Source organism: Ursus arctos, unplaced genomic scaffold, assembly GCF_023065955.2.
Source record: "Ursus arctos isolate Adak ecotype North America unplaced genomic scaffold, UrsArc2.0 scaffold_21, whole genome shotgun sequence".
NCBI classification, from domain to species: domain Eukaryota; kingdom Metazoa; phylum Chordata; class Mammalia; order Carnivora; family Ursidae; genus Ursus; species Ursus arctos.
In genome coordinates this window covers 1300468-1327027 of record NW_026622886.1, presented here as the reverse complement: position 1 = coordinate 1327027, position 26560 = coordinate 1300468, and the positions used below count along the sequence as shown (strand labels likewise).

The window sequence follows — 26560 nt, the reverse complement described above, 5'->3', positions numbered from 1 at the left end:
TGAGAAGAGCCGTGCGGCTTGTGCAAGATCCCACATCAGTATGTGGCAGAATCAAGAGCCTGACACCTTCCCCTCACCCCCACCCCGCCAGCCAAGTCTGATGTCGGTCTTCAGTGGAGCCGGGACACAGAACCTTGGCTTTGACCACACATTCAGGTGGCCTGGGGATCACAGAGGCCAATGTCCTGGTGAGAGGGCCAGAGAGCAAACAGCCAATTGCCACCACGGTCCACAGGACGGGCTAGGAAGCAGGACGTCCCCCAAGACAAGTCTAAGCCAGGTTTGCAGAGCTCCTCCCTTTCAGGGGTGCCTGCTCTGCCTGCCCACCCAGGGCTTGTCTGCTGGGCACCTGCCTCTGTCCCCCTCCCCGGAAGACCAAAGGAATCCCAGGCTGCAGGTTTTCTCACTTCTCTTAGGAGAGCAGGCTTCAGGCTCTGCAGACGGTGCAAAGCCGCACTTACCCACACCACATGCAAACCTGCGTGCCTTGCGGGACGCAAGTGCCTAGCGTATAGGTATCAGCGTCGAAACATGCCCAGCACCCCTCGAGGCTCACCAGCTTGCAGGTGAATGTGTGAGTTCCCTTCCTGTGCTTGTGTGTGCCGACACATAGTATGTCCTTTGTACTGAGCTGCCTGGGGTGCCGGGTCTCAGGTCCCGGCCCACACTGATTTCCACGACCCGCCCTGCCCTCTGCTGCACTGGGCCACCACGGCCCCTCGGCCGAGTGTGCCTGAGTGTGCAGTGCACGCTTGCTGTGGGCGTGGAGCCATCTCACTGTTCTCACCTGGCAGGCCCTGGTTATGGCTCCCAGCCTGGGGAAGAACTTCCCTTTGCAAAGTTAGATAACAGGCCGGGCTCTCTGTCAGAGGATTGGCGCGGTGGCTCCACGTGCTGCGGCTGGCGCACGGCCAGGCCCGCCCTGCCAGGCAGCGGGAAGGGAAGGCCTGGCTGCAGCCGGAGCTGGCAGGTGGCCGAGCCGGGGGTGGACGGGTGGGCCGGCGCCCCTACTGCCCATTGGCTGCCTCGGGCTCCCGCCCCGCCCGCCTCCAGAGCCTGCGGCTCCCGGGCCAGCTCCTGCCTCTCTAGCTGCTTCTGAACTCCCCAAGCAAGCACCTCCTGCCAGGCCGTGTCGAGCTGTGACCGGATTGGAGTGGCCCTGCCATGGACATGCCTGAGGTCCTCAAGTCGCTGCTGGAGCACTCTCTGCCTTGGCCAGAGAAGAGGACAGGTAGGAACGGGGGTGGCCTGCATTGGCTGGCTGCCCATGTGCCCGGGGGGGGGGGGGCAGTCACAGGTACAGTGGCAGGACAGGCATCTCCAAGCTGCGGAGGGTCCCCGGGAGGGGTCTGCCCCTGGCCCCTTCCTGGGCAGGAGGAGGGCTGGGTGCAGAGCGGGACACAGCGAGGAGCGCCACGGTAACTCCGGGGCTGCTTCCTAGGCCTGCTGGCTTTGGGAAGCTGTGGCCAGCGTGTGGCCACTGACAGGTGCTGTGCTCACGTGGGGCCAGGGCAGGACCAGAGCGCCCTGCTGAGAGAATGCCCTGACCGCTGTTGATCAAGTTCCCTCCCTCTGCGTGTTGGGGTGGCGGCGGGCTGGCAGCCACTGCCGATTGGGGCAGTCTCCTGTGTCTGGAAAAGAGGCTTTCCTCCTTCCTCCATTCGCCGGCTTCAGCTCCCGCTCGCTGGAGGGCTAAACCCCTGGATGGGATGGAAGCTGTTATGTAACAGGACCACAGGCTCGCAGCCCCGGTTCCTAGGAGACACAGGCAAACACGGGGCCGGGGAGCCCGCAGAGGAGGGCGTGGACAGAGGGGCAGAGCCAGCAGCCAGCACCAGGTGTCTCCTGAGTTCCGCCTGTGAAACAAGCCCATGGCTAGATCTGGGGGCCAGCCTGCTCACCGTGCTCCCTCCTGATACATATTTCTCCAAATCTCTCCTGTTCTAAGATGTCAGGGGCTCACGCCCAGGTCCTCAGGGCTTAAAATTCACATGCGCCTGTAAAGGAGCCCGGCTGTCCTTGGCTGCGGCTGCCGGAGTCTGACTTAGGAGCCCCACGTGTCCCCACAGGGGACCTTTCTCGGGCTCTCCCTCATCCTACTGTGCTGGCACCTGATCTGTCTCATCACCAGAGCCCAGTTGTCCCCGCAGGACTTCTGAAGGACTCAGCCATTCCCAAACCCTGGGACCTGAGGACAGACACCACAGGCTCTGCCCTCTTTCTCACCCCAAGGGGAGAAGGTGGCTCCCTGAGCTCCGGGCAGGGTCCCTGCGGGCTCTCTCACAGAGCTCTGGGCCCAGGTCCCTCAGACCACAGCCTGTGGTTTGAACACTGGGGCCGTCCGGGCCACCCCCAGAGGTGGGCATCCTAGAAGGAGTTCGTATGCCTTCGTAGCCTCAGGCCCCCAGCTGCTAACCAGGAGAAACCCATCTTCTCAGGGAACCCTCAACTCAGCCTGGCAGATAAGCCGCAGCTGACTTTCTTGCCATCTCTGAAGGGCCATGTGGGTGGGTGAAGCTAGAAGTCCTTCCAAAAGCTAGAGATAAAGGGTTCCCTTTTTGGTCCAGGCACCCAAGGAAGGTAGGGTATCTTAGGATGGCCCAGTGCCTGCACAGGGAGCAGCTGGGTGGCCAGCAGCTCTGCAGGGACAGCGCTCAGCGGGGCAGAAAATTTCTCAGGGCGACTCAGGGCGCTGCTCCTTGGACCAGGATAACAGAGCTTTTGAAATGTGGCAGCAGCTGCTGGCCACTGGCTCCCAGCTGGTCCCGGAGACTGCCGGGAAGTCCCCCATTGCTTACTGTGGATGGGCAAAGCTGGGGTCCAGAGCTGAGGGGACTTGCCCAGGTTCTGAGGCAGAGCTTTTCCAAGAGCTGGCGAGTTCTGACTAAAGATCGGTTTGTCTGGTATGGCTGGGTTGGTCCAAGGGTCATGAACCAGAGCTTCATGCCACCTCTTATCATTTCCCCGTGTGGTATCTCGCTGAGGGTCAGAAGCATGAGGTCCCATGGGAATGACAGATGCCAATGGGTAGATAAGATGAGGAGATGAAGGTTGAAGAGCTAAAGGGATTAGTGCACCCCACAAAGACCTCACTCGTGACTGCCCCCAACTTTCCAAAGCTCCCAGACTCTCCACAGCTTTTTATTTTTAAAGATTTTATTTATTTGACAGAGAGAGAGACACACACACAGACACACAGCAAGAGAGGGGATAGAAGCAGGGGGAGTGGGAGAAGGAGAAGCAGGCTTCCCACTGAGCAGGGAGCCCGATGCGGGGCTCAATCCCAGGACCCTGGGATCATGACCCAAGCCAAAGGCAGACGCTTAATGACTGAGCCACCCAGGCACCCCAGCTTTTTTTCTTTTTTTAAGGTTTTATTTTTAAGTAATCTCTACACCCAACGTGGGGCTCCGACTCACAACCCCAAGGTCAAGGGTCGTATGCTCCACCAACTAAGCCAGCCAGGTTTCCCTCTTCATATCTTTTATAAAAATAAATGTATCTACCTGAAAACCAATATCCTTTGGTAAAAAGAATACATCTACCACACAGAACTAGAATTTCCAGCAGTCATGTAGCAAGTACTTTATAAGGTCTCTCCCCCTGTGTCCCCCGACCCTGGCCTCTGACCTCAATGGGAGGAAGATGAAAGAAACAGCTAGTTGCCCCAGAAAGCAGGCCTGCCCTCAGGATTGTTCTTCACCCTTCGCTTTGGTGTGAAAGGGGTGGTTTCTGCACGGGGAAATGAAGGCTATTTACAAACTCCCCACTTCCTCCAGCCCAGGGACTGCTTCAGCACACATCTGGGTCACGTGCAGAGCATATCCTGGGTCTGGTGCGAGGGAATTTTAGAAGCAACCCGTGCAGAGTGTGAGAAATCGCAGGTGTGCTCTCCTGAGACCCTGCTCTCCCTGCAGCCTCTCACTCCGTGTTCTAGTTCAGAGATGCTCCCCGAGAGTCAGCCTTGGGGTCCCTCTGCCTCTTGCTGCCCCTGGGCCTCTCCCACCAGCCTGCGCAGACCTCCACTTCCTTCCTGTCCCTAGACAAGCAGACTTCCTCTAGCAGAGCTGACCAGGCTCGAGCCTCCCTTGGCTTCAGGTCACAATGGTCACCTGGTGGCCCCTCACTCTGGTCACCAGTTTGACTTTCCTGAGGGCAGACAAATCCATGTCTGGCAAAAGAGGGGGTCTGTACCCCGAGTCCTGACTCTGTTTCCCCTCTGCCTCTGGTCTCTGATCCCTAAGGATGATTCTTGTTTTCACTCCTGCTCTTTCCCTGGAGGACCCTCTTCCAAGAGGTGATTCTGTTCCAGGTTGTGCATTCTCTCACTTTCTTCTCCAGCTTCTGGAAAGACCGTGTTTCTCTCAGCCACACTGTTAGATCTTTACACCCTATCCTTCCCTCCTCCCATGGGGCCTCAGCTGTGCTCAGAGGCTGGCCCTCCACTTTTCTGCCAGCTTTGGTTGCTTAAGCCTCCTTTGCAGGGAGCTATGTGGCATGAACCCACACCTGGAGGTTGAACAAGGCCCTCACTTGGAGCTGGGCAGGCAGGGTACCCGCCTCAGGGAGCTTCTGACTAGAATCACTTGTGGGCCACCCAGCAGGGTATCCTTGACAGCCCCCACCCCCCACCCCCAATCTGTACAAAGTACAAAGCAGACCTGCTTCACAGGTGTGTTGCCAGGATTCTATGACTTATCCTATGGGAAAGCTTTTGCAAACTGTGAAGTGCTACACTGCTTTCTCTGTGAGAGACAAAGAGCCGCTGGGTCTGGCATTATGCTCCCTCCACCAACATCACATTTGTAATCGGACCCTCCGTTCCCCTTTCTACCCTCCAACCTGCGGAGATTCTCCTTGAAAGAACTGGATGTTGCAAATTTGTGCGCGCGCACACACACACGCACACACACGCACACACATGCACACACACTGCTGTCTCCTTGGAAACGCGTGCTGAGGCTCCTGGGGCATGGTGACATTGTCTGCACCCACCCGTGCCCTCTGTGCTGGCCAGAGCAAGGGCTCGATGAATAATAGGCTGCAATCCAGTGGGACTTGCTAGGGCAGAGGCAGGGGTGCGCAGGAAGGGCCTGGGCATCCTCCCCTTGGAGGACTGAGTTAAGCAGGCGAAGAGCTAGACTCTGCAGCCTGGGCTGTCCCGAGCTTGGCCTCAGGGAAAGTCCGTGTGGTCGCCTCCACTCGCAGCCCGGCGGAACCAGAGAGAAACTAAGAAATCGTGAAGTTTGCTTTCAGGGAGAAGGAAGCAGAGGGGGGGGGTCTTCAAGGTGACTGGGCATGTTAGCTCCTTTAATCCTACCGCTTGTAAATGGTGAGGACATGCACTCGGAGGGACCAGCTCCCCTCCAGGCCACTGTGCAGACCAGCCTCTCTTCTTGGCTCCCACATTAGGGACTCGGAGCCTTCTTTTCTATTTGTTCCCCACCATCACCCATCTGAGATATGTGATCCATTCATTCCTGTCGAGTGCCAGAAACTGACAGTCATGTCCAGGAGTGCCCCTTGTACAGGGTTTTGCATCTCCACGAGCCTGACCCAAGTCTAGGCTGCCACAGGAATGAATCCTGCTTCTAAGAGCCACCGGTTCTCGAGTGTGAGCTTTCTCGTGTCCATTTGTGAAGTGGCTTTGCAAGGGAGGTATCGTTATCCACTCCACGACGAGGAGATGGGTGCTCAGGAGAGGGAAGGCCCGTACTTCTCAAGGCTTCCAACCCAGCTCTGCCTGCTGCCGGGCTCCTCCTTTCCCACCAGATCCCCCAGGATCTCTTCAGTCATCCAGGCGCTTAGTGAGCATTGCCTACACTTGTGGCTCGGGGGTGAACGACCCAAACATTGCCCCTTTGCCTGTGTTTGCATTCCAGTGGGGAGAGACCGACAGTCAGCAGTGAGGAGGGTCAGGGCCAGCCTCTTTGAGGGGGTGACATTGGAGCAGAGGCCAGGAGAGTGAAGGGGAGAGAGCAACACCGAGAACTTTCAGGCTGAGGGAACAGCACCTGCAAAGGCCCTTTCCTGGGTCAGGAAAGACATGTATCTGAGGAATAAAAGGCCACTGTGGCTGCAGAAGGTGAGCAAGGGGGGAGAGAAGGAAGAGGGGAGGTTGGAGAGACCCGTGGAGGGGAGAACCTGCAGGGTCTTGAAGATCCTAAAGGAAAGTGAAGCTGCTCTATCCTGCCTGCAAGTCCTCCCCCCCTCCCCCGACTATTCTTGGGGAAGCAGCAGGCGGGGAGGAATGAGGTGTTCCCAGAACAACCCAAAATGCAATTAGGCTGAGTTAACTTCAACTGAGCGCTTGCTAGGTGCCAAGTACTGTTCTCAGCAGCATGCCCGAATTGTTTACTTTTGACATCCAGGCACAGAGAGGTTAAGTAACTTGCTCAAGATCACACAGTTAGGGAAGTTGTCAAAGTAGGAATTAAACCCAGATGGTCTGACTCCAGAGCCCACACCCTACCACTGCACCATCAACGCAGCTTGCACTGGAGAAACTGTGGGTGTCAGGGGCTGTGGAGACGTGGCAGAGGCTGGAGGTGATAGCTTCTCTGGAAATGGCACTCTCGGGGCAGCTCTCCATCTGTAATCTGAACCCTGGGAGTGGACAAGAGGCAAGCCAAACAGGAAACTCATGCTGAAGAGATGGGCAAGAGTTAGTGAAGAGCCTCCACCCACCACTTCTCCCCTAGAACACACGGAGACCAAGGTGCAAACCACAGCCCAGAACTATGCAGCCACAGGTATGCGAGTTGTGGGCCAGGCTTGTGCTGGGGGACTTGCCTCTAAGGATGGCTCACGTTTGTTATTCCAGGTTCCACTGTGAACCAACACGAAGTCAGTCAATGTTAATAATGTTCCAAAGGTATAGGACTTGGCTCTGAAAGATCTTGTCAACCTTCCTACCAGCCCTGCCAACAAAGCGAGCCAACAAATATTTACTGAGTTACTACCCTGAACCAAGTTTTGTGCTCTCCTTCCCTGGGTACTGGCAAAGCCCACAGATAACTGGGCTTTGTGAGAGCTCAGGGGAAACCTTCTCATTGTCCTGTTCTTACACACCCCATGCTCACTAAAGTCAGAAGATTGGAAGAGGTGCTGTCCTACTGGATACTGACAATGTGGCCAAATGGATCTTTGTGGGGTATCTGGCCAAAGGCTCCCCGGCTAGAGTTGTAGCTCCTCTGAAATTCAAATGTAAATAATAATACTCCGAATCGGCATCATGGCTTAACGTAAGGCACTTGTTCTGCATATGCTCAATTAAGTTGTTTTTTGTTATTTGTTTTGTTAGCAAGTTTTTTTTTAAGTAGGCTCCACGCCCAGTGTGGAGCTCGATGCAGGGCTTGAACTCATGAACCCCAGATCAGGACCTGAGCTGAGATCAAGTCTGACTGATGCTTAACCAACTGAGCCACCCAGGCACCCCTCAAGTTTTTAATTTGGGTCGGTTAGCAGGTTTCTGAAACATAAAAGAGAATTTCAAGCCAGTCTCGTTCAGGAAGATGGATTTCAGATCCGTGTCTCTGCTGTAGAACCCAGCCTCCCAAAATAATTCTACTCCTGACCCAGCACCACCTGAATGAAGGGGAAGGGTGGCGGCCCACCCACTCCATGACGCATGCTGTTCGGGTGGGCACTTGAGATTGCTTCTCACGCATTATCCTCATAACCGCTCTGTGAGGTAAGCATATCCACCTGGGTTTCTGAGAGACAAATAGGCTTAGGAGAAGTCACTTGCCCAAGGCCGTGTGGCTAGTCAGCAGCTGAGGGGAGACCCAACCCATGCCTACCCCCGAGCCCACAAATTCACCACTGCCCCCCAGAACAAACGCTTCCCTCAAAAGTCATTGCGTTGAAACCCTACCACTAAAGAACACTGAGGTAACACCTCATACCTTGAAAGTCTTAACTGTAATGACATGTTCTTCTTAGGGAGTTTTTTTCTTCATAGGGCTCATACACACTATGGAAATCAGCTAGTTCTCACAACATCCATTCCTCCACTGTGTGAAGGGGTGAGGCCCCGCTGTTATTCCCACTTTACTGATTGATAGGAGCCGGGGTAGACAGAGGCTGTTACCCAGAATGTAATGTCAGCCCAGAATGTAATGGTTCTCACCCCGCCTCCAGGGTGGTGCTGTTAAATGCTGCCAGTTCACAACGTAGCTAACCTCCTAGCCTGCAAGCAAGCACGAGAGAGGACATGTTTGTAATGTTCCTGCACTGTTTGTGACACACCATTTACCCTGTGGTTATTCAGGAGAAAAGAAAGGGGAAAAAAAAAAAAACCTTTCTGGGGAGTGTCAGGACACGAAAAGAGAATGGAATCAAAACTGAGTTTTTGGGTTTGTTTTGTTTTTGTTTTTTTGTTTTTAGATTTTATTTATTTATTCAGCAGAGATAGATAGAGACAGCCAGCGAAAGAGGGAACACAAGCAGGGGGAGTGGGAGAGGAAGAAGCAGGCTCACAGTGGAGGAGCCTGATGTGGGGCTTGATCCCACAACGCCGGGATCACGCCCTGAGCCGAAGGCAGACGCCCAACCGCTGTGCTACCCAGGTGCCCCGGGTTTTCTTTTTTAAGATATTATTTTATTTTATTTTTTGAGAGAGGCAGAGACAAAGCACAAGCAGGTGGAGGGGCAGAGGGAGAGGGAGAAGCAGGCTCCCCGCTGAACAGGGAGCACGAGCGGGGCCCGATCCCAGGACTCCAGGATCATGACCTGAGCCAACGGCAGACACTTAACCGACTGAGCCACCCAGGTGCCCCTCAAAACTGAGTTTTAAAGTCCCAAGCTGCTTGTCTTGCTCCTCGAAAGTGCCGCTTGCCTGTTAGGTTAGTTGCTCCAGGCTGGGTGGTAAATGGAGTTGGCATTACGCCTTTTGGATAACTGTAGCTTACAAAGAAATGTGAATCTTTACTCCTTCTTACTACACCCACCCTTGTTATAAAGTGTTATAACTTTCACCGTTAAATTATCGCAAATCCTCCTCTAATACCTTGAAAATCGTTTGTTTTCCCCTTCAGTAATGTCACATTAGCCAAGAAAATAGACATTCAGCTCCAATGCAGCAAGTCTCTCCATGGCCACGACAGCCATTTTTTAAAAAAGCTTCAAGTCCGTTTCTTTGGGCTACCCTTTGAAATTTGTTTCTGAAAACCTCTAGGTCAGTTTCTCCTAAACATATCTTTTTTTTTTTTTTTAAGATTTTATTTTTAAGTAATCTCTATTTCCAATGTGGCACTCAAACTCACAACCCTGAGATCAAGAGTCCCATGCTCCACTAACCGAGCCAGCCAGGCGCCCCCTAAAGATATCTTTGTTTAGCCACATACATAATTCCCACCAACAAGTCAACAGATTTTCTGTGCACAATTTAGTATTTCTACTGAACAGAGAATTGGCATACACCACAAGCAGTGGATGTGTACCCATGAGTTTTAGTAAAATTATGAAAACTACCATTCGTTGCAGGTTTACAATTGTGCAGTGCATTGGCTTATGGAAACCCCAAAGGTAGACCCTGTCCTACCTCCATTTGATATACCAGGAAAGGAGGCCTGGAGATGTGAAGCCATTGGCTGGAGGTATGAGCCAGAATGCGACCAAAGTGCAACGCGCGTGGCAGTAAGAACTTGAATTTGGAGTCAGATGCCATCACCCTGTCCCAGCCATCTCCCAGAATCCCTTCGAACCAGGCCTGCTTAGGAGCCCACCTTCTCTTTCCTCCTCAACTCCCAGCAAAATTCTGATTGCATCAGCTGGACAGGTTCCAGCTAGGCGGGTGTTGGTGGTCACGCACCTATCCCATGCACCAAGGCCTGCACTCCGCCATTTCCCAGCCTGAACACTGGAAGCCCAGGCTCTTGGTGAGAAACCAGATAAACAGGCCAAAGCCCCGGCCCCCCCACCCCGGGGAATTTAGACAGGGAGAGTCTAGTACTGTTTGGGTGCAACGCGGAGTGTGATTTGTGCTCTAATGAGGTACAAAGTTCTGGGCGCTGTTTGGGATTAGCTTCCTCTACCGTCTCCAGATTTGTGTACCCTCTCACAGCTTACACGTTTACAGGTTTCCTGAGGAATCCCCACGGAGTATTTGTGTTTTAAGAGAACGTTCTCCCACACAGTGTGTAATCGGTACCCTGTGTAAAGGAATTTTGATTTGTTTCGTTTTTCCCTAGGAAAAGGAAGGGTAAGTCCTAGAGAGGAACAGAATTGCAGAGCTGTTTAGGATTTTACAGATTAGTCCAACCCCTTCATTTTATGGATGAGGAAGCAGGCACAAGTGAAGCCACTGGACTTTCCCAAGGTCATAAACTAGTAAGTGGGAGGACGGAAGCGTGTACCCGAGCCCTGGCACAGGGCCGGCCCTTTCTCTCCACCCGCGGGCCTCAAGAATGCTCCCTCCACGCTAGTGTTTATCTGGCTGCCACACCCGCACCAGAAACCGGGATCAGCGGGAAACTTGACACCCTCCCCTTCCCCCGCAGCAGCGGCCAAGCTAGCTCGGGCCAACCCAACGGGCCGGGCAGGTCGCCGTCTGCGGCCCTGCCCTCAGCCAACCTCTGGGTCGCGGGGGAGGAGGGGAGCTCGCTGGGTTTTGCGTTCCTGTCCCACGACCCTGAGCAGAGTCCCCAGAACAAAAAGGCCCACCCCTCCCCTCCCGCCGCAGCCCCGCACGTGCTAAGCCTCGTGCACCGCCCCGGGGCCCCGCCCCCGCCCCCCATTGGCTGCACCGCGCCTTCCTCCTCTTCCCCTCCCCCCCGCTACTGGACTCGGCTGCGGCTCCACGTGATCTGCAGGGGGACGGCCGAGCGGCCCGAGCCGGCGATTTGATAGGCTCCTCCGGCCGGCGTGGCCACGCCCAGCCCAGCTTCCCTTCAGTGGCGCGTCCGGGAGGTGGCGAGATTGAGATGAGAGGGAAGGGGGAACGGCTGCGGTGGTCTGGGAAGAGGGCGGGGGTTATGAAGAGGGAGGCGAAGGTGAAACCGCGGGTTGAGGGTAAGGGGCTGCGGCCGAAGAGGGCCCATGACACCGACTCCAGCAGGCGCCAATCAGGTGACCCAGGGGCGGACAGGGCGGGGCCTCCGGCGTTGCTCCTCACCTGGCCCCACACGTGCCGCGCTAAGACCCGGCGGCCTAACCAATCACGGCCCGGAAGGCTGCGCCTGCCCTCCTTACCGGGCGCACCAATCCAAAGCCGCGATCTGGGGAAGCTGGCCTGGCCTCATGAATAATTAATGTGCCAGAGCCTGTCCGCAGGCGGGGTAGGGATGGAGGGAGGTGGGGGTGCCGCTGGGCGCCTGCGCAGTAGCTGCCCGTGTCGGCAGCTGCTGCGGGTCGCACGGCTCCGGCCCATCTCGGGGGGCGGGCGGGGGAGGCGAGGCGCGCGAGCAGAGCGCGGGGCACGATGTCGGACGCGGGCGGCGGAAAGAAGCCGCCTGTGGAGCCGCAGGCGGGGCCGGGACCGGGACCCGGGCGCGCAGCTGGGGAGAGGGGCCTGCCGGGCTCCTTCCCACTGGTCCTGAAGAAGCTGATGGAGAACCCCCCGCGGGAGGCGCGTCTCGGTGAGGGGAGGGGGTCTGCGCGCGTCTGGGGGCGGGGTTCCTGCAGGGGCGGGGCCTTGCGAGGGCGGGGCCGGGGAGGTCGGAGGTCAGGGTGTAGTTGTTCTGCGGAGGGGCCTGGAGGGCGAGGCAAGGGGGTTGGGAAGAGAAGGTAGGGGCGACTGGAGAGAGGCTTGGTCAGATGGGGGTTGGAGGGGACGGGGCTGGAGGCAGAGGGCGGGGTGGGGGTCGCGGTGAGGAGATTCATTCGGGCAGCCTCACTGCGCGCGCGACGTGTAGGGGTTACTGAAGTGGCCAATGGGGGTCGTAGCTGCCACTTAAAGGACGCTCCAGGGCTCCTTCTCTGGGGATGCCTGCATCAGAATCACTTGGGATGCTAGTTTAAAATGCTGGTTCCTGGGCCCCACCCTTCACCCACCGAATCTGCGGCTACTGGGACAGGAATCTGCATTTGAAGGAGCACCCCACCGCTGTGATTCCAAAGTCCACTAAAGTTTGAGAAGCGCTGATACACGGTGGCGGTTTGTCTTTGTATATGGACTTCCCCGCTCCTGGGAGGAGGACCTCTCTTCATCCCTGCGTGTGCGTATCCCCAGCTACTAGGTACACCCAGGAGATATTTCTGCTGCTGAGGTGGGGGAGGGGTGTCAGGCAAAGGGATGCGAGGCGCCTTCCCAGGGGGAGGTTGGGGCGAGGCAGGTAGAGGGATGAGGGTCAGAATGAGGCCACGGTGGCACTTTCACCCCGTTGTTTGGGGCTGACCCTAGACTTTGGGACCACTGTAGCAGGGCTGGGCTGCTTCTTGTTTCCTAGGCCACAAAGGTCCCTGGAGCCTGTGTGGAAAGCAGGTTTGGCCCTGTTTTTTGGCTTGAGAACATGAGGTTGAGGGCACAGGAGGAGTGCCACCTATTGTGAGGTTTTAGGCGCACTGAGGTATGCTTTCAGTATGAGATCTTTGAATTTCTAAGAACCGTCAGTGTAGTCCAAGGATTTGGGAAAGAATAAGCCTTCTGTGAATTAGCTGTCTTGAGGAATTAATTTTCTTTTTAAAAATGCTATTTCTCTTCTTTTCCTGGATGTGTTCTGAGGTTCCCATCTCTGTGGCTGTCACTGTTGAGTTATAAATAGCTTCAGCACATCAGGTAAGGCCAGGCTCTCCCCTCCTGCTTTGGAACCTTATCTGCACAGACCCTTTTCTTTGTTTTGAAGGCAGTGCTTTGTTCCAGATGTAGGGATGAGACAAGCTGCTGGGACAGGTGTACACATCTCTCAGGTTCTTATTCAAGATTACCAAGTAGCAACTATCGATAACAACGACTCTGCCTTACATTTGCACAGTGCTTACAAAGCACTTTGACATAGTCTTATTTCGTCTCCTGTAGCAGTCCTATAAGATATTATCCCCACTTCCCAGATGAGGAAAGCTGAGGCTCAGAAGCTGAGGATGCTTCCTCAAGGTCACCTAACTAGGCCTTGCAGCTCTCAGCCTGGTCTGGTGCATTTTACTGTATCACTGGCAACCACCGACCTGGCCTGGTCCCTGTGACCTGAGTGATGGGCCTAGTCCTTTATCACTTCTTAAAATTAAAACTCTGATTATAATTTATTAAAAAAATTATGAAAACATGATTAAAAATATTCTTGGGGTGCCTGACTGGCTCAGTCACTAGAAAATGCAACTCTTGATCTTGGAATCTTGAGTTCAAGCCCCACATTGGGCGTAGAGCTTACTTAAAAATAAATTTAGAGGTGCCTGGGTGGTGCAGTCGGTTAAGTGTGTGACTCTTGGTTTCAGCTGAGGTCATGATCTCAGGGTCCTGAGATTGAGCCTGGTGTTGGGCTCCACGCTCAGCATGGAGTCTGCTCGAGAGTCTCTCTCCCTCTCCCTCTGCCCCTCCTGCTGGTGCTCTCTTTCTCTCTCTAAAATAAATCATTAAAAATACATGCACACATACATACATTTTTAAAAGAAATTAAAACAAAAGAATAAAAAATTTAAAAATATATTTTTTAATTGCCTACACCAGGTAAAACCTGGAACTTATTTTTACTTGTCCTTCAGTATGGCTGTTTTTCTGTCTCTTCCCTTTTCCTGCCTCCTTTGATCCCCATGATCTCACCCAACATGGGTCACAGTCATTTCTGAACAGAATGTAGAGTCAGGATCTCAGAGGAAGAGAACAGGGAGGCCATCTGGCCCACCCAGCCCACCAAAGCTTGGCTTTCTTACTTCCCATTTGGTTTAAACCAAAGCTTGGTACAGAAGGCAGTTGCAACAATTCAGGTTAGAAGCCGTGACCAAATTCTGTTTGTTAAAACCTCCACCTTTTTAACACACTGGGTGTGTCCATTTTTATTGGACCAACAGGCTGATTTTTGGCTGACTGTGGTCTAGGAGTCCATGCATGACTGGTTTATTTCCAACATAATCATATTTGATTTCTCTTTTTCACTTCAGAATCCAGAGTTCAAAGTTGTCTCCCTCAATTTGAAAGCCCATTATGAACTTGTCATGATTTTATCTCCCACTTCCCTGATTAGCCTCCCTGTCATTTTGATTTCCTTCTAACCTTGTCACATTTCTTTCATCTTTTTTTCTTAATTTGCCCGTTCTTGGATACCTCCGTGCATAGCTTTTGGGCTGAGACAATTAGGTGGGAACCATCCCCACTAATTGATTAATTTTCCTTTGAATGGGAACAAGCTTTTTTTTTTTTTTTTTTGAACAAGCTTTTCTTCTTCAGCTCCACCCCTGTCCTTCTTCCCAGAAATCCTGCCTTCAGCCTTCTCTACTTATTCAAGGCTAGAGGTCTCTTGAAATGGTTGCTCTGAAAAGGGTCCTGAAAAGACAGCTCCAAGCCCTCTCTATCCAATAAACCTAAAGGGAGTCAATTTGCAAACCCAGCATTTTTCATTCAGTATGCACATTTTCCCTTGGCTTGCTCCTGTAGTGGTCCTTGAGATGTAGAAGTGAATCAGACAGTCCCTGCCCTCAGTGAGCTTACAGTCATAGAGAATGCCTGCTGTGTGCCAGGAACCCTACAGGACAGTTACAAATGTTATCTCTAAGGGCACCTGGCTGGCTGAGTCGATGGAGCATGCGAATCTTGATCCGAGGGTATAAATTTGAGCCCCACATTGGGTGTAGAGATGACTTAAAAATAAAAATCTTAAAAAAAAAAATGTTATCTCTAGTCTTCACCAAAGAGTTGCTTTATCCTTATTTACGGTGGAGTACACTGAGGCCCGGAGAGGTTAAGTAACATGGCTAAAATCACACATCATAGCAGGTGGGGGGCAAAGCTGGGATTCAAGCCCTAGGCTGGATTGCTGTGAAGCTTGGCTGGAGGGAACAGGACAGGAGAACACAAAAGTTCTTGGTCTGAAGACTCCTAAAATATCCTTTCCTAAAATATTACTAAGATATCAGAAACTCCATTTCCTCCCCGAAGCCTCTCTTCTGCAGATGCCAATCCCACAGCCTATTCTGAATTAATCCTGGGACCACATCAGGCCCCAGAACTTGTGGAGAACATTCTGGGAGGCCGAGGCATGGGTGAGGCCGCGCTGCCATCTCTGAAGGAGACCACTGGGCCTGCGTCAAACAACAGGTTATAACTGGAGAGCAGAGTGGGCTCTTGAAATTGATGGGATGGATCAGGGTTCAGATGCAGAGGAGTCAGCCCCGAGAGGCCCACAGCTCACCTCCTGAGATTGAATTACCCTCTTGTGTGGTGTCTCATCACAGATTTTGTGTCTGCAGATAAAGAAAAAGGGAAGGAGAAGCTGGAGGAAGACGAGGCTGCGGCAGCCAGCACCATGGCCGTCTCAGCCTCCCTCATGCCGCCCATCTGGGACAAGACCATCCCTTACGACGGCGAGTCTTTCCACCTGGAGTACATGGACCTGGACGAGTTCCTGCTGGAGAATGGCATCCCCGCCAGCCCCACCCACCTGGCCCAGAACCTGCTGCTGCCTGTGGCCGAGCTAGAAGGGAAGGAGTCAGCCAGCTCTTCCACGGCATCCCCACCATCCTCCTCCACTGCCGTCTTTCAGCCCTCTGAAACCGCGTCCAGCACAGGTGGGTGTCTGGCCACCTGGCCCATCCAGGGAAGCCCAGTTCCCACGGAGGGCTGCTGAGTCCACACACCCAGTGAGGCCTTTCAGAGGAGGTCCTGGTGGGCCTGCCGTGTGGAGAAATCCTCTGCACCCCACCGTTGAGCACAGTCCCTTGAGGCTGGAGATGAAAATAGCAACCACATCAGCGCAGTTGGGCCTTTCTGTGGGTTGGCGTGCTGCAGATGCCTGGGACAGTGGAGTGAGCCCTTCCAGTCTGAGGCTTTACAGGACAGAAATCCCATGCTGCTTTTCCTCAGCACTGCTCTTTCCCTCTGCGTGCCCTTTGCCACAGCTTATTGGGCAGCTCAGGCAGTAGTAATAGTAATAATAATAATAATAATAATAATAATACCACCAGCTAGCATTTATTTAGCACTTACTCCATGCCAGGCGCTAACACACAGTCCTCACAAGAACCTTATGACACTGATATTCTAATACCTGTTTTACAGGTGAGGAATCTAGAAGTAACTTGCCCAAGGTCACACAGCTGGTAGGTAGTGGAGGCAGCACTTGAAGCCAGGATGTACCCATGGCCAGGTACTGCTTAGGCACTGGCATGAGGAAGGCATTCTGTTGCCAGGACAAGCATCATTTCCGGGACACCTCCTTTATCCTCTTGTCCTTTTTCTGTTTTTATCGCTTGGGGTGGGTGGGTGGGTTTATTTTCATGCTTGGACATGAACCCTTCAGAGGAGGCATAGCTGCTGTCTCAGGGAGCCCTACAATTTTTTTTTTTTTAAGATTTTATTTATTTATCATAGAGAGTGAGAGCACAAGCAAGGGGAGCCGCAGGCAGAGGGAGAAGTAGGCTCCCTGCTGAGCAAGGAGCTGGATGCGGGACTCAATCCCAGGACCCTGGGATCATGACCTAAGTCAAAGGCAGACACTTAACCGACTGAGCCACCCAGGCGTCCCCCTTACAAAGTTTTTTGCTGGCTCAGTTACAGGCACACAAGCTGATGGCTCCCAGGAAGGATCCCAGGAGCTGGTATGGAACCCAGGGGACCCCCCCCAACCCAAGGAATTCTCATGCTCTATTTTTATTTATTATTTAACTTTTTATTATGGAAGCACTTTCAGATACAAAAATAAGAGACTACTATATGAACTTTCATGTAACCATCACTCACCTTTCATAATTCTTAACTCATAATCAATCTTGGTTTCCATAACCTCTTCCAGGCTCTCACCTCATTATTTAAAATCAAATCCCAGGGGCTCCTGGTTGGTTCAGTCAGTTAAGCGTCTGCCTTTGGCTCAGGTCATGATCTCTCTCAGTGTCCTGGGATCGAGCCCTGAGTCGGGCTCCCTGCTCAGTGGGGAGCCTACTTCTTTCTCCCTCTGCCTCTGTCCCCCCCCCCCCGCTTGTGTTCTCTCACTCTCTCTCAAATAAATAAATTCTTTAAAAAAGAAATAAATTCCTAGATACTATATTATTTCATCTGTACATATTTCAATATGTATGTAAAATGTAAAGGTTCTTCTAAAAAGCATAACAAAAATACCAGTTTTACATAAGAAATTGACAATATCTATCAGTATTCAAATTTCCAAAAAGTTGTCTCAGAAATGTTACTGTTTAGAGGGGTGTCTGGGTGCCTCAGTCGGTTAAGTGTCTGAGTCTTTTTTTTTTTAAGATTTTATTTATTTATTTTTATTTATTTTTTTTTTTTAAAGATTTTATTTATTTATTTGACAGAGATAGAGACAGCCAGCGAGAGAGGGAACACAGCAGGGGGAGTGGGAGAGGAAGAAGCAGGCTCACAGTGGAGGAGCCTGATGCAGGGCTCGATCCCAGAACGCCGGGATCACGCCCTGAGCTGAAGGCAGACGCTTAACCGCTGTGCCACCCAGGCGCCCCAATATTTATTTATTTATTTATTTATTTGACAGAGAGAGTGAGAGAGCGTGCGCACAAGCAGGAGGAGCACCTGCAGAGGGAGAGGAGGAAGCAGGCTCCCCACTGAGCAGGGAGCCTGATGCGGGGCTCAATCCCAGAACCCTGAGATCATGACCTGAGCCAAAGGCAGATGCTTCACCGACTGAGCCACCCAGGCGCCCCAAGTGTCTCACTCTTGATTTTGGCTCAGGTCACAATCTCAGGGTCATGAGATCAAGCCCCACATTGGGCCCTGTGCTCACTGGGGAGTCTGCTTGAGATTCTCTCTCTGCCCACCTCCGTAAGCACACACACATACTCTCTCTCAAATAAATAAATAAATAAATCTTTGGAAAAAAATGTTACTGTTTTACAGTTTGTTTGAATCAGGATCCAACCAAGACGCACAGATTTCACTTAGTTATTTCTCTTAAATCCCTTGTAATCTGTAGGATCCCCTCTCCTTTTTTTCTTTGCAATTTATTTGTTGAAGAAGCTGATCATTGATCCTGTAGGGTTTCACACATGCTAGATTTTTCTTTTTTATAAACTTTTTTTTTTTAAAGACTTTATTATGTGACAGAGAGACAGCCAGTGAGAGAGGGAACACAGCAGGGGAGTGGGAGAGGAAGAAGCGGACTCCCAGCGGAGGAGCCTGATGTGGGACTCGATCCCGGAACGCCGGGATCACGCCCTGAGCCGAAGGCAGACGCTCAACGACTGCGCCACCCAGGCGCCCCCACACATGCTAGATTTTTCTGACCATACCCCTGTAGTGCCATTTAACACGTTCCTCTGCCCCTTGTTTTTCTCATGTAAACTGATTAGATCTGGAGGCTTCAGCTGATTCCAGCTGAATTCTTGTTTGAAGGCAGCTCATTTCTGCGCTCATCGGGTTGTCCTAGAAGGCTGGGTCTGTGTGGGGGGTAGGGGGCAGAGCTGGAAATGAGTCCTCGTTTTATACCTTAGGCAATCTAGGTGGCATTTGTCTTTGATTTGTTGTTGTTATAAGATTTATTTATTTATTTTAGAGAGCACAGGGGGTGGGCGGAGGGAAAGGGAAAGAGAGAATATCAAGCAGACTCTGAGCTGAGCATGGAGCCAGACATGGGGCTCAATTCCACGACCCTGAGATCATGACCTGAGCCAAAACCAGGAGTGGGAAGTTCAGCCAAAAGAGTCACCCAGGCGCCCTCATTTTGTTTTCTAAGTAAGCCTTCTTAATGAAGTATGGCATACAGGAATGCCCATTTCACAGCTCGATGAATCTTCACAAAGTGAACCCACCCATGTAACTACCACACAAATCAGGATATAGAACACTGTTGGTATCCCAGAAATGCCTTGTGACCCCAGTTCAGTCATTACTACCCAGAGGTAATGACTGTCCTTATTTCCATCACCAAAGATGCATGGAATTGTATATTAATTCTATGTGTGTATATTATATATTCTTGTTTTTGCCTATTATAAGTTAACTATGTTTATAGTCTGACATTTGTAGGTGCCTATAGCTAACATTATAATACACATATAAATTATATGGGCATCAGAATCTCTTTACACTAACAAAATATATTTACAAAACATACTTACGAAATATTCCTGTGGCAGAAGCAAACCACAATACAGGTAAAGTAAGTTTTATATTGAAGAATTGTATACATGGTAGAAATGAAAGGAGAATTCCCTCTCTTAATTGTTCAGTTCCTTCTGTTAAAAGACGTAAGTCATATGTATGCTCTGTCTAGCTGTTTTTCCTCAAATTTGTGAGGAAAATTTATATCATACCTCTAGCAGTTTGTTCATTCTCTTTGCTTGAACGATTCCATCGTACGATCATACCACGTTTATCCATTCTACGGTGGATGGCACTTCTAGTTTTAAGTTCTGCACAGCGCTGCTGTGGTCATTTATGTGCGTGTCTTTTGGCGACTACATCTGTGCATTTCTGTGGGGCTGGGTCATCAGACACGGATACGTTCAGCCTTTGTAGGTTCCACCACACAGTGTACGAAGTGGCTGCAGCCCTGGCTGCCCATCCCAGCAGCGTGTGGGAGTCCTAGTTGTCAGGCTTTGGCACCCTGGCTGTGTGTCTTGCGGGTGTAGGGTTTGGCAGCTGCGGTGCTCCCACAGTTACCACATTGGTCCCTGGTCATTCACTCTCCTGATGTTCAGCCCTTTTTGTAATTAACCCCCTCTAATAGGGTCCACTGAGTTTATGCTCACAATGCGGTGAAAACCTGTCATGTCACCCCTCTGTTCAGAACTCTCCAGGGGCTGCTTCCGTCTCAGGGTAGAAGTCAAAGGCACTGGAACTATTGACATTTGGACCAGATAATTTTTTTGTTGGGGTGGGGGGAGGGGCTGTCTGTGCATCACAGGATGTTTAGTAGCATTCTTGGCTTCTACCCACGAGGTGCCAGCAGAACCCCCCTTCCTTGTGGGGTCACATGTCTCCTGCAGGACAGAATCATCCCCTGTTGAAAACCACTGCTTTCTGGGGATTCAGAGCTCTATGTTTTGTGTTCTGGACCTGTCCTCTTACTCTTTCCTCCCATCCTTTCACGCGAGCTCCGTTGGCTGCCTCCCTGTTTCTTGAACGCCACAGTCTGCCTGTGCACATCCTGGTGCACTTGATGTTCGCTCTCTCTGAAATGTTCTCCTCCCAAATAGCCACATGGCACCCAACACTCCTATAGATATTTTTAATTTATCTTGTGTAATGTCAGCCTTCCCCCGCTAGAATAACATTCCACGAAGGCAAGGATTTTTACTTGTTTTGTGCACTGCTCTGTCTTTGCAAGGACAGTCCCTGGAATGTGGTTGATATTTAACAAATATCTGCTGACTGAAATTTTGTGTACTCCTATCAACAGCACTGAATGAGCAGGCCAAAGGTATGTTTTGTTTTGTTTTTTGTATAACTTATCTCTGGGCGTGCATAACCTTTGAATTCTGAAAGTGCCTTTAACCAAATGTCCACTACAAAGTGGCAGCCGGAAAGGGTGGCAAAGAACAAGGATTCAGTCAGCCAGACCCAGACTCAAATTGTAGTTCAGTCACTTCCCATCTGTGTGACCCTGGGACAACCAGGTTGTGTCTCTGAGCCTCAGTTTCTTCATCTGTAAAATAAGGTTAACACCTCTTTGCCTTTTGGAGTTGTCCTAAGACTGAATGAGCACCTCAACTGATACGTCTCGAGGGATTCAAAAATGGAAGCCATTTTGCTGTTCAGTCTGTGTCCCTAGCCCATAATAGTTCACAGAGAAATTCAGCTGTTTCTTATTATTTGAGAACTTGAAACCACAGGAAGTTAAGGGGGTATAATGATTTAATGTTTTGCTTAACATTTCTGGGGGGGGAAATAATCGGAAAATCCTGTCTTATTCGAGGGCCTCTGTTTCCTTTTGAGCATTTTGTTCCTACAGGAAAGAATTGTTTCCGTCTTTGTGTTCTTGAGCGGAATCGCTTACGCCAGCTTGGGGGCCAATGCTGTTGCTGTGTTTCTTCCCTCCAAGTGGCAGTGGCTGGTGCATCCTTGAAATTCAGGCAGCTGTCTGGGTGTGGGACGTGAGTCTTTGCTGTCCAGTGGGCCGCTTCAGGACCACCTGCCTCTGTGTCTTTCAGAATCCTCCCTGGAAAAGGAGAGGGAGACACCCAGCCCCATTGACCCCAACTGCGTGGAGGTGGATGTGAACTTCAACCCCGACCCTGCTGACCTGGTCCTCTCCAGTGTCCCCGGCGGGGAGCTCTTCAACCCTCGGAAGCACAAGTTTGCAGAGGAGGACCTGAAGCCCCAGCCCATGATCAAAAAGGCCAAGAAGGTCTTTGTCCCCGATGAGCAGAAGGTAACCTGATATCTCTTAAAAATGAAGGTTCAAGAGCCGAGAGGCTGTGCTTCCTCCTGTTTGGTTTTATGTGGAGGACCCTCTCTCCTTGTGGACACCATTTAGAAAGGCATGAGTTCAGAACACAGAGCCCTATCCTGCAGCAGTTGGTAGAAAGAAAGGGAGTCAGGTAACATTTGGCCCCAGTGTGACTCCCTGCAGCTTTTGTCTTTTCTTCCTGGCCGCCACCGTGGTGATGTTCCCGCTTCCTGGCTCTGGCCCAGCCTTCGGGCAAGAGCTCAGTAGACCACAGGAACTGGGGTTGAACAAGCCCTTGCTTTGAAGGACAAAAGATAGTTGTATGTTGCCATCCCCAGGGAGGAGCAAGCAGCTTTCAAGCTGATGCTTTTGTAGGAACTTGGAGAGTGGGAGGGAGAGGAGGATTTTGTAGTCTTTCCATCCTTTCTTAGGAAAAACTCAAAGGAACCTATTTCACCCAAGCTTTGGAATCAGGCAGACCTGGGTTCAAACTCCACTTTGCCACCTAGAGCTCGCCGGGCCTCAGATGCCTCATCTGTAGAGTGGGAATAACCATACCCACCTCAGGAGGCTTCTGAGGCTTCAGTAACAGTGACGGTGGAGACGGTCAACGTCTGTATGGTCCTTACCCTACACCGGGCACTGGTATAGGCCCCTTGTACCTGGTAGCTTGTTCAGTCCCCAGACAGCTCTGTGCCGGAGTCACTGTTACTATCCCGCGTCGTAAAGATGAGGGACAGGAGACGGTGAGAGGCTAAGGGGCTCACACAGTTCTACACGTGAGTACGTGGCAGAGCCAAGATTTAAACTCCGGGAACTGGACACAGGGTGCAGGCCTTTAGCCACAACCAAAATGCCACAGTGAGGCACGGGCATGGACAGTGGTTTATCTTGAAGTAGCCTGGAGCCAGCGACCAGCGAATCCCCTTCCCTCTGCTGCACATCGCACCCAAGGACTTTGTGTCTTATTCCACCTTCCTGGGGAAAGGTTGGGGCCCCTCGGTGTCCTTGGCACATGCAGCTCCTTCCCTGGGGTCCGAGCTTTTGGCTGGCTGCACCAGATGAGTTTCAAGAGGAATCTGGGGTGTGGGGTGCTGGCAGGAGGGGAAAGGTTGGGTTTCCTCATAGGGAAAGAGGAGAGACCCACAGAGGACCCTTCCCCACAGGACGAAAAGTACTGGACGAGACGCAAGAAGAACAACGTAGCGGCCAAACGGTCCCGGGATGCCCGGCGCCTGAAGGAGAACCAGATCACCATCCGGGCGGCCTTCCTGGAGAAGGAGAACACGGCGCTGCGGACGGAGGTGGCTGAGCTGCGCAAGGAGGTGGGCAAGTGCAAGACCATCGTGTCCAAGTATGAGACCAAGTACGGGCCCTTGTAACCCGTGCCCCCGCTCGGGCAGCGCTGCCTGCACCTCAGACCTCTGCCTGGGGGCTCCCTGAAACCCCACACACGCGTGGAGACTTATGACTCGTCATGGTCGAATGGTAGCACACCTGCTCCAGGAGCGTTCACGTTCAAGCTTCATTATCACATGGCCAGCGCATGTGGCGACTTCTCTGGGGGGCCGGCCTCCTCATCAGTGGGGGTGCGAGAGAATCTACGTAGATGGGTGAATCAGCCTTAGTTTCTATTCTTGGATGTCCCACTTGAATCGGAAGGGGACCTCTGGGGTACAGATCTCCTTTCACAGGGGGCTCAGGCTTCCCTGACTCTCCCTTGGTCTCCGGCCTGGGCCATTGAGCCTGTCTCCACAGAATGAGTCGTGATCCTTGTCGCCCGACGTCTTCTCAGGTAGCGGGGCGCATTTCCAGGTGGGGCGTGTCTGTCACCCACCTCGTCCTCCCCAGAAAGTCTTTGAGAGACACATATCTGTTCCCATCTCCCTCAGAGGTAGACAAAGCAGCTCCTCCGGAGTGGCTCGCCGGGGCCCAGGCCACAGGAGCAGGGTCTCTGCACGGCCTGGGATGGGGTGTGGGTCTGGGGCCTGCAGCAGAAGTGCACCCAGCTGTTCTTAGCTCCCACACCCCTTTTCTCCTGTGGCTCTGAGGCCTGGAAGCCAGGGAGGAGGTCCTGGTGAAGGGCTCTCCCCATGTTTCATCTGCTTTGGGGGAGGGACTCCCAGGGCGGCTGGTCTCCGAGTTTTGACCACAGTGCAGAGGGAGGCCTTTTCATCTCCTCTTCTCTAGTGCACTCGTGGAGGCCACCTGAAACTTCTTTGTCCCACCACACTGGGCCTTGGAGCCTACTGTTTCTTTTCACCCAGTGACCATGCTCAGATCTTGGATTTAAAAGGAACCCCCCCCCCCCCCAGCCTAGGAAGCTTAACTTCCTGGAGGCAGGATGCCCCTTCGCATGGTGTTTAGAAAACCGGCCTCCACGGCCCCATACACTGTGGGCGGAGAGCTGGGGCATGTTTCCCAAGAAGTTCCCCTTTTTTCTTGCTCTGCTCTCCAGTGTGGGCCAGGCCAGAGTCCACTTTCCCTAAAAACAGAAGAGGGCTTCCCAGTTCTTGATTCAGGATCCCTCCCACGTGTGAGCTGCCCAGAGTGTCAGCCCGCAGGACCCGGTAAGGGGTTGCAGGGGTCACAGCTCAGCTCTTGGGCCATTCCTTCGGGCTAGGGGCCCCTCAGTCTGCGTCCCAGGAGACACCGGCCGCCTACACAAGCCTGGCTGTCGTGTGGAGGGGAGAGGTCCTTGCAGCTGTGGCTCCACTGCCTCACAGCTGCTCCTTTCTCTTGTGTCGACGGACTCAGTCGTCCTTTTGCTGTACCTAGAAGATTCGTTGTGGAAAGCCGTGGAACCCTCTGCTCACTGTGGTCCGCTGGGGCACCTGGAGATGGGTGTATTTATTTGCTCAGGGCAGGTAGCCTGTGGTAAAAAGGGGTCAGAGGCGACAGGCACACTTTGTCGTGCTTACCACTGGCTTTATTTAAAGTGGTGGCTCCGAGTCCCAGGCCCTGACCCTGAAAGACTTTTCACAGCAGATGTTAAGACCGGGGGAAACCATGCACTGGCCATGGACCACACCCCAGGGGAATGCCACGGCCCTCCAGGGACCTGCACACCTGCCCTTCCAGGGTACTTGACAAGGGTCCCTGAGGCCAAGGGAGGCCACCCCCTCCCTCCTGATTTTGACTTTGTGGTTCTCTAAAAACCGTGTTCACTCTCACTCTATTGTAACCACAACAGGGCCGTTGCATCCGGCATGTTAGTGTCCTGCCCTGGGCAGCTCGCCCTCCCGGGCGCTCTCTCTCTGGTCTGGCTACCCACCAAGAGGGCAGTTCTCATTTTGTAATTGGTAGAAGAGCCTCCAACTTCAGCGCTCTTCATTTTCTTTGGCCAGAAAGTATACGGTTTGTGTTGTGTTTTGTTTTGTTTTAAGGATGGACATTTAATCTCTGGTTGGTGTCCATGTCCCCCGCCCCCACACCCAGTGGGTGGAATGATGGCCTGCTGTCTCCTCTCTGTCTCACCTTCTGCCTGCTTGGTGCCCTCCTTTTCCTCCCCGCCAGGCAGTGGGTGTCTGGTTCCTTCCCAAAGTGCTTACTTGGAAAGAGTGTGGCTGCTGGCCCCTTTCAGAAGAGCTCCTTTGAGTCAGAAGTCTGGCAGGGACAGGAAGGAAGGGTCCACGGAGGTTGACATGTTGGGGAAGAGGAGCGCTCAGATAAAGCGTGTCTCCTTCCCAGGCCTAAGAAATGGGTGCTTGGAGCAGGAGAGGGCTGCTGCCTGCTCAGTATCCGTCAGGAATTGGGAGTCTCCTTGACTCCCTCCTTGGGGCTGACAGCCAAAGAGCACAGCTCTGGTGCTCAGATCTTTGACATCTTCTAAGGAGCACTGGAGGCTGGGAAGCCAGCAGAAATGGCTGCCGTTGTCGGTTTCTGATTGTTTGGGAAGCACATGCCTTCTGAAGCTCCCTGTCTTCAGCTTCGTGGCAGCCTCGTTGCAACCTCAGAACAGACAAATCATGAATGAGCTAGAATGTTGAGAGAATATACATATAATAAATGTATATCTAGATATAGACATATATATATATATTTAGAGAGAGCTTTCATGATGGCTAGCACCTTGTGGAGGACCTGGGTAACTCTTACCCTTGGCCAAAGGAAGGGGTTTGCCTGTCCGGGTCCTGAGGTTGGGGACGGCACTGGGCAGTGACCCTTGACTCTGGGTAAGCACCGCCCTGCTGAGGGGGGCTGCTGGGGCCCTGGGCAGGCAGCTCATACAGTCCTCCAGGCTGAGGTGGGGTGGCAGGCCTGGGAACCTTTGTGATGGGCAGAGGAGGGCCCCTTTGTGATGGGCAGCTCTCCATCCATGGCCCTGGGAGCTCTGCTCCCTGTAACACAAAGGGCCAGGAACCCCTGGTTTCGTGGCAAAGCCCCACCCCAGAGCTCCTTTAACATCTGTTAATTAAGTGCAATAAATTTTTCTAGAAAATGGCAAAGATGACTTCCAGGTGGATATTGCTATCTTACGGTGTTGGGGATGCCAGAACACCACTTGGTTTTATTTTTCTAAGTGCATGTGATAAGAGTGTGTGGGGCTCTGCGTCCCCCCTGGGAGCCGGCATTCCAGCGGGCCCCTCTCCCCTTTACCCTTGTTGGGCGAAGGAGGCAAGGAGAAAACCCCTTCTTCACAGCCGGAGAGGGCAGAAGCAGACTGTAGCCCATTGGCCTTATGTGCGTGTGTGCGTGCGAATGTGTCGCTGCTGGTGGGCTGGAGTGATGTGGCAGGGAGGGAAGCTGGGAATGTGTCCTTTTCAAAACAAAATTAAATATTTTGAGATGAGAATTGTGGGACTGTCTTTTCTGTCCTCCTCCCCTCTTCCCATGTTTCCTCTGTGTGTGTCCCAGGCACCCCTGCATCACCAGCTGGGTTGTCTGGGCCACTCTGTGCCTTGGTTTCCTCATCCGTCCAATGGGAGTAATTCTGCGTGCTTACTTTACAGTGTATTGAGGAAGGACAAATATCATATCCAAAGCAGCTGGAACAAGAAAAAGTGAGGTACAAATGCTAGAAAGACGGGGAACTTCTCAGGAAAAGAGTTCCCAGACAGGGAACCCTGGACGGCAACTATGTAAAAGGGAGAAAGTACAAAGACTAAGACTGG

General features: G+C 52.5%; 1 protein-coding gene across 6 annotated transcripts; it reads left to right on the top strand.

Annotated features, from left to right (window-relative positions):
* The first annotated feature begins 912 nt into the window (after positions 1-912).
* TEF (TEF transcription factor, PAR bZIP family member) lies at positions 913-26241 on the top strand. 6 transcript variants are annotated; one of them, XM_026479557.4, is made up of 5 exons: positions 1046-1231; positions 15340-15657; positions 20457-20477; positions 21208-21428; positions 22613-26241. In XM_026479557.4, exons 1-5 carry the CDS (start codon positions 1165-1167, stop codon positions 22826-22828), a joined length of 843 nt encoding a protein of 280 aa, XP_026335342.1. In that variant the 5' UTR covers positions 1046-1164; the 3' UTR covers positions 22829-26241. The 6 variants fall into 6 exon arrangements, with proteins under 6 accessions (XP_026335343.1, XP_026335342.1, XP_057172345.1 ...); XM_057316362.1 differs by lacking the exon at positions 1046-1231 and adding an exon at positions 10839-11070; XM_026479555.4 differs by lacking the exon at positions 1046-1231 and adding an exon at positions 11388-11579.
* The last annotated feature ends 319 nt before the right edge of the window (positions 26242-26560 follow it).

Coding starts and splice junctions, on each gene's coding strand:
- TEF (XM_026479555.4), top strand. CDS start 11,423: ATGTCGGACGCGGGCGGCGGAAAGAAGCCGCCTGTGGAGCCGCAGGCG. Junction 11,580..15,339: donor CCCGCGGGAGGCGCGTCTCG/GTGAGGGGAGGG, acceptor TTGTGTCTGCAG/ATAAAGAAAAAGGGAAGGAG. Junction 21,429..22,612: donor TTGTCCCCGATGAGCAGAAG/GTAACCTGATAT, acceptor CCTTCCCCACAG/GACGAAAAGTACTGGACGAG.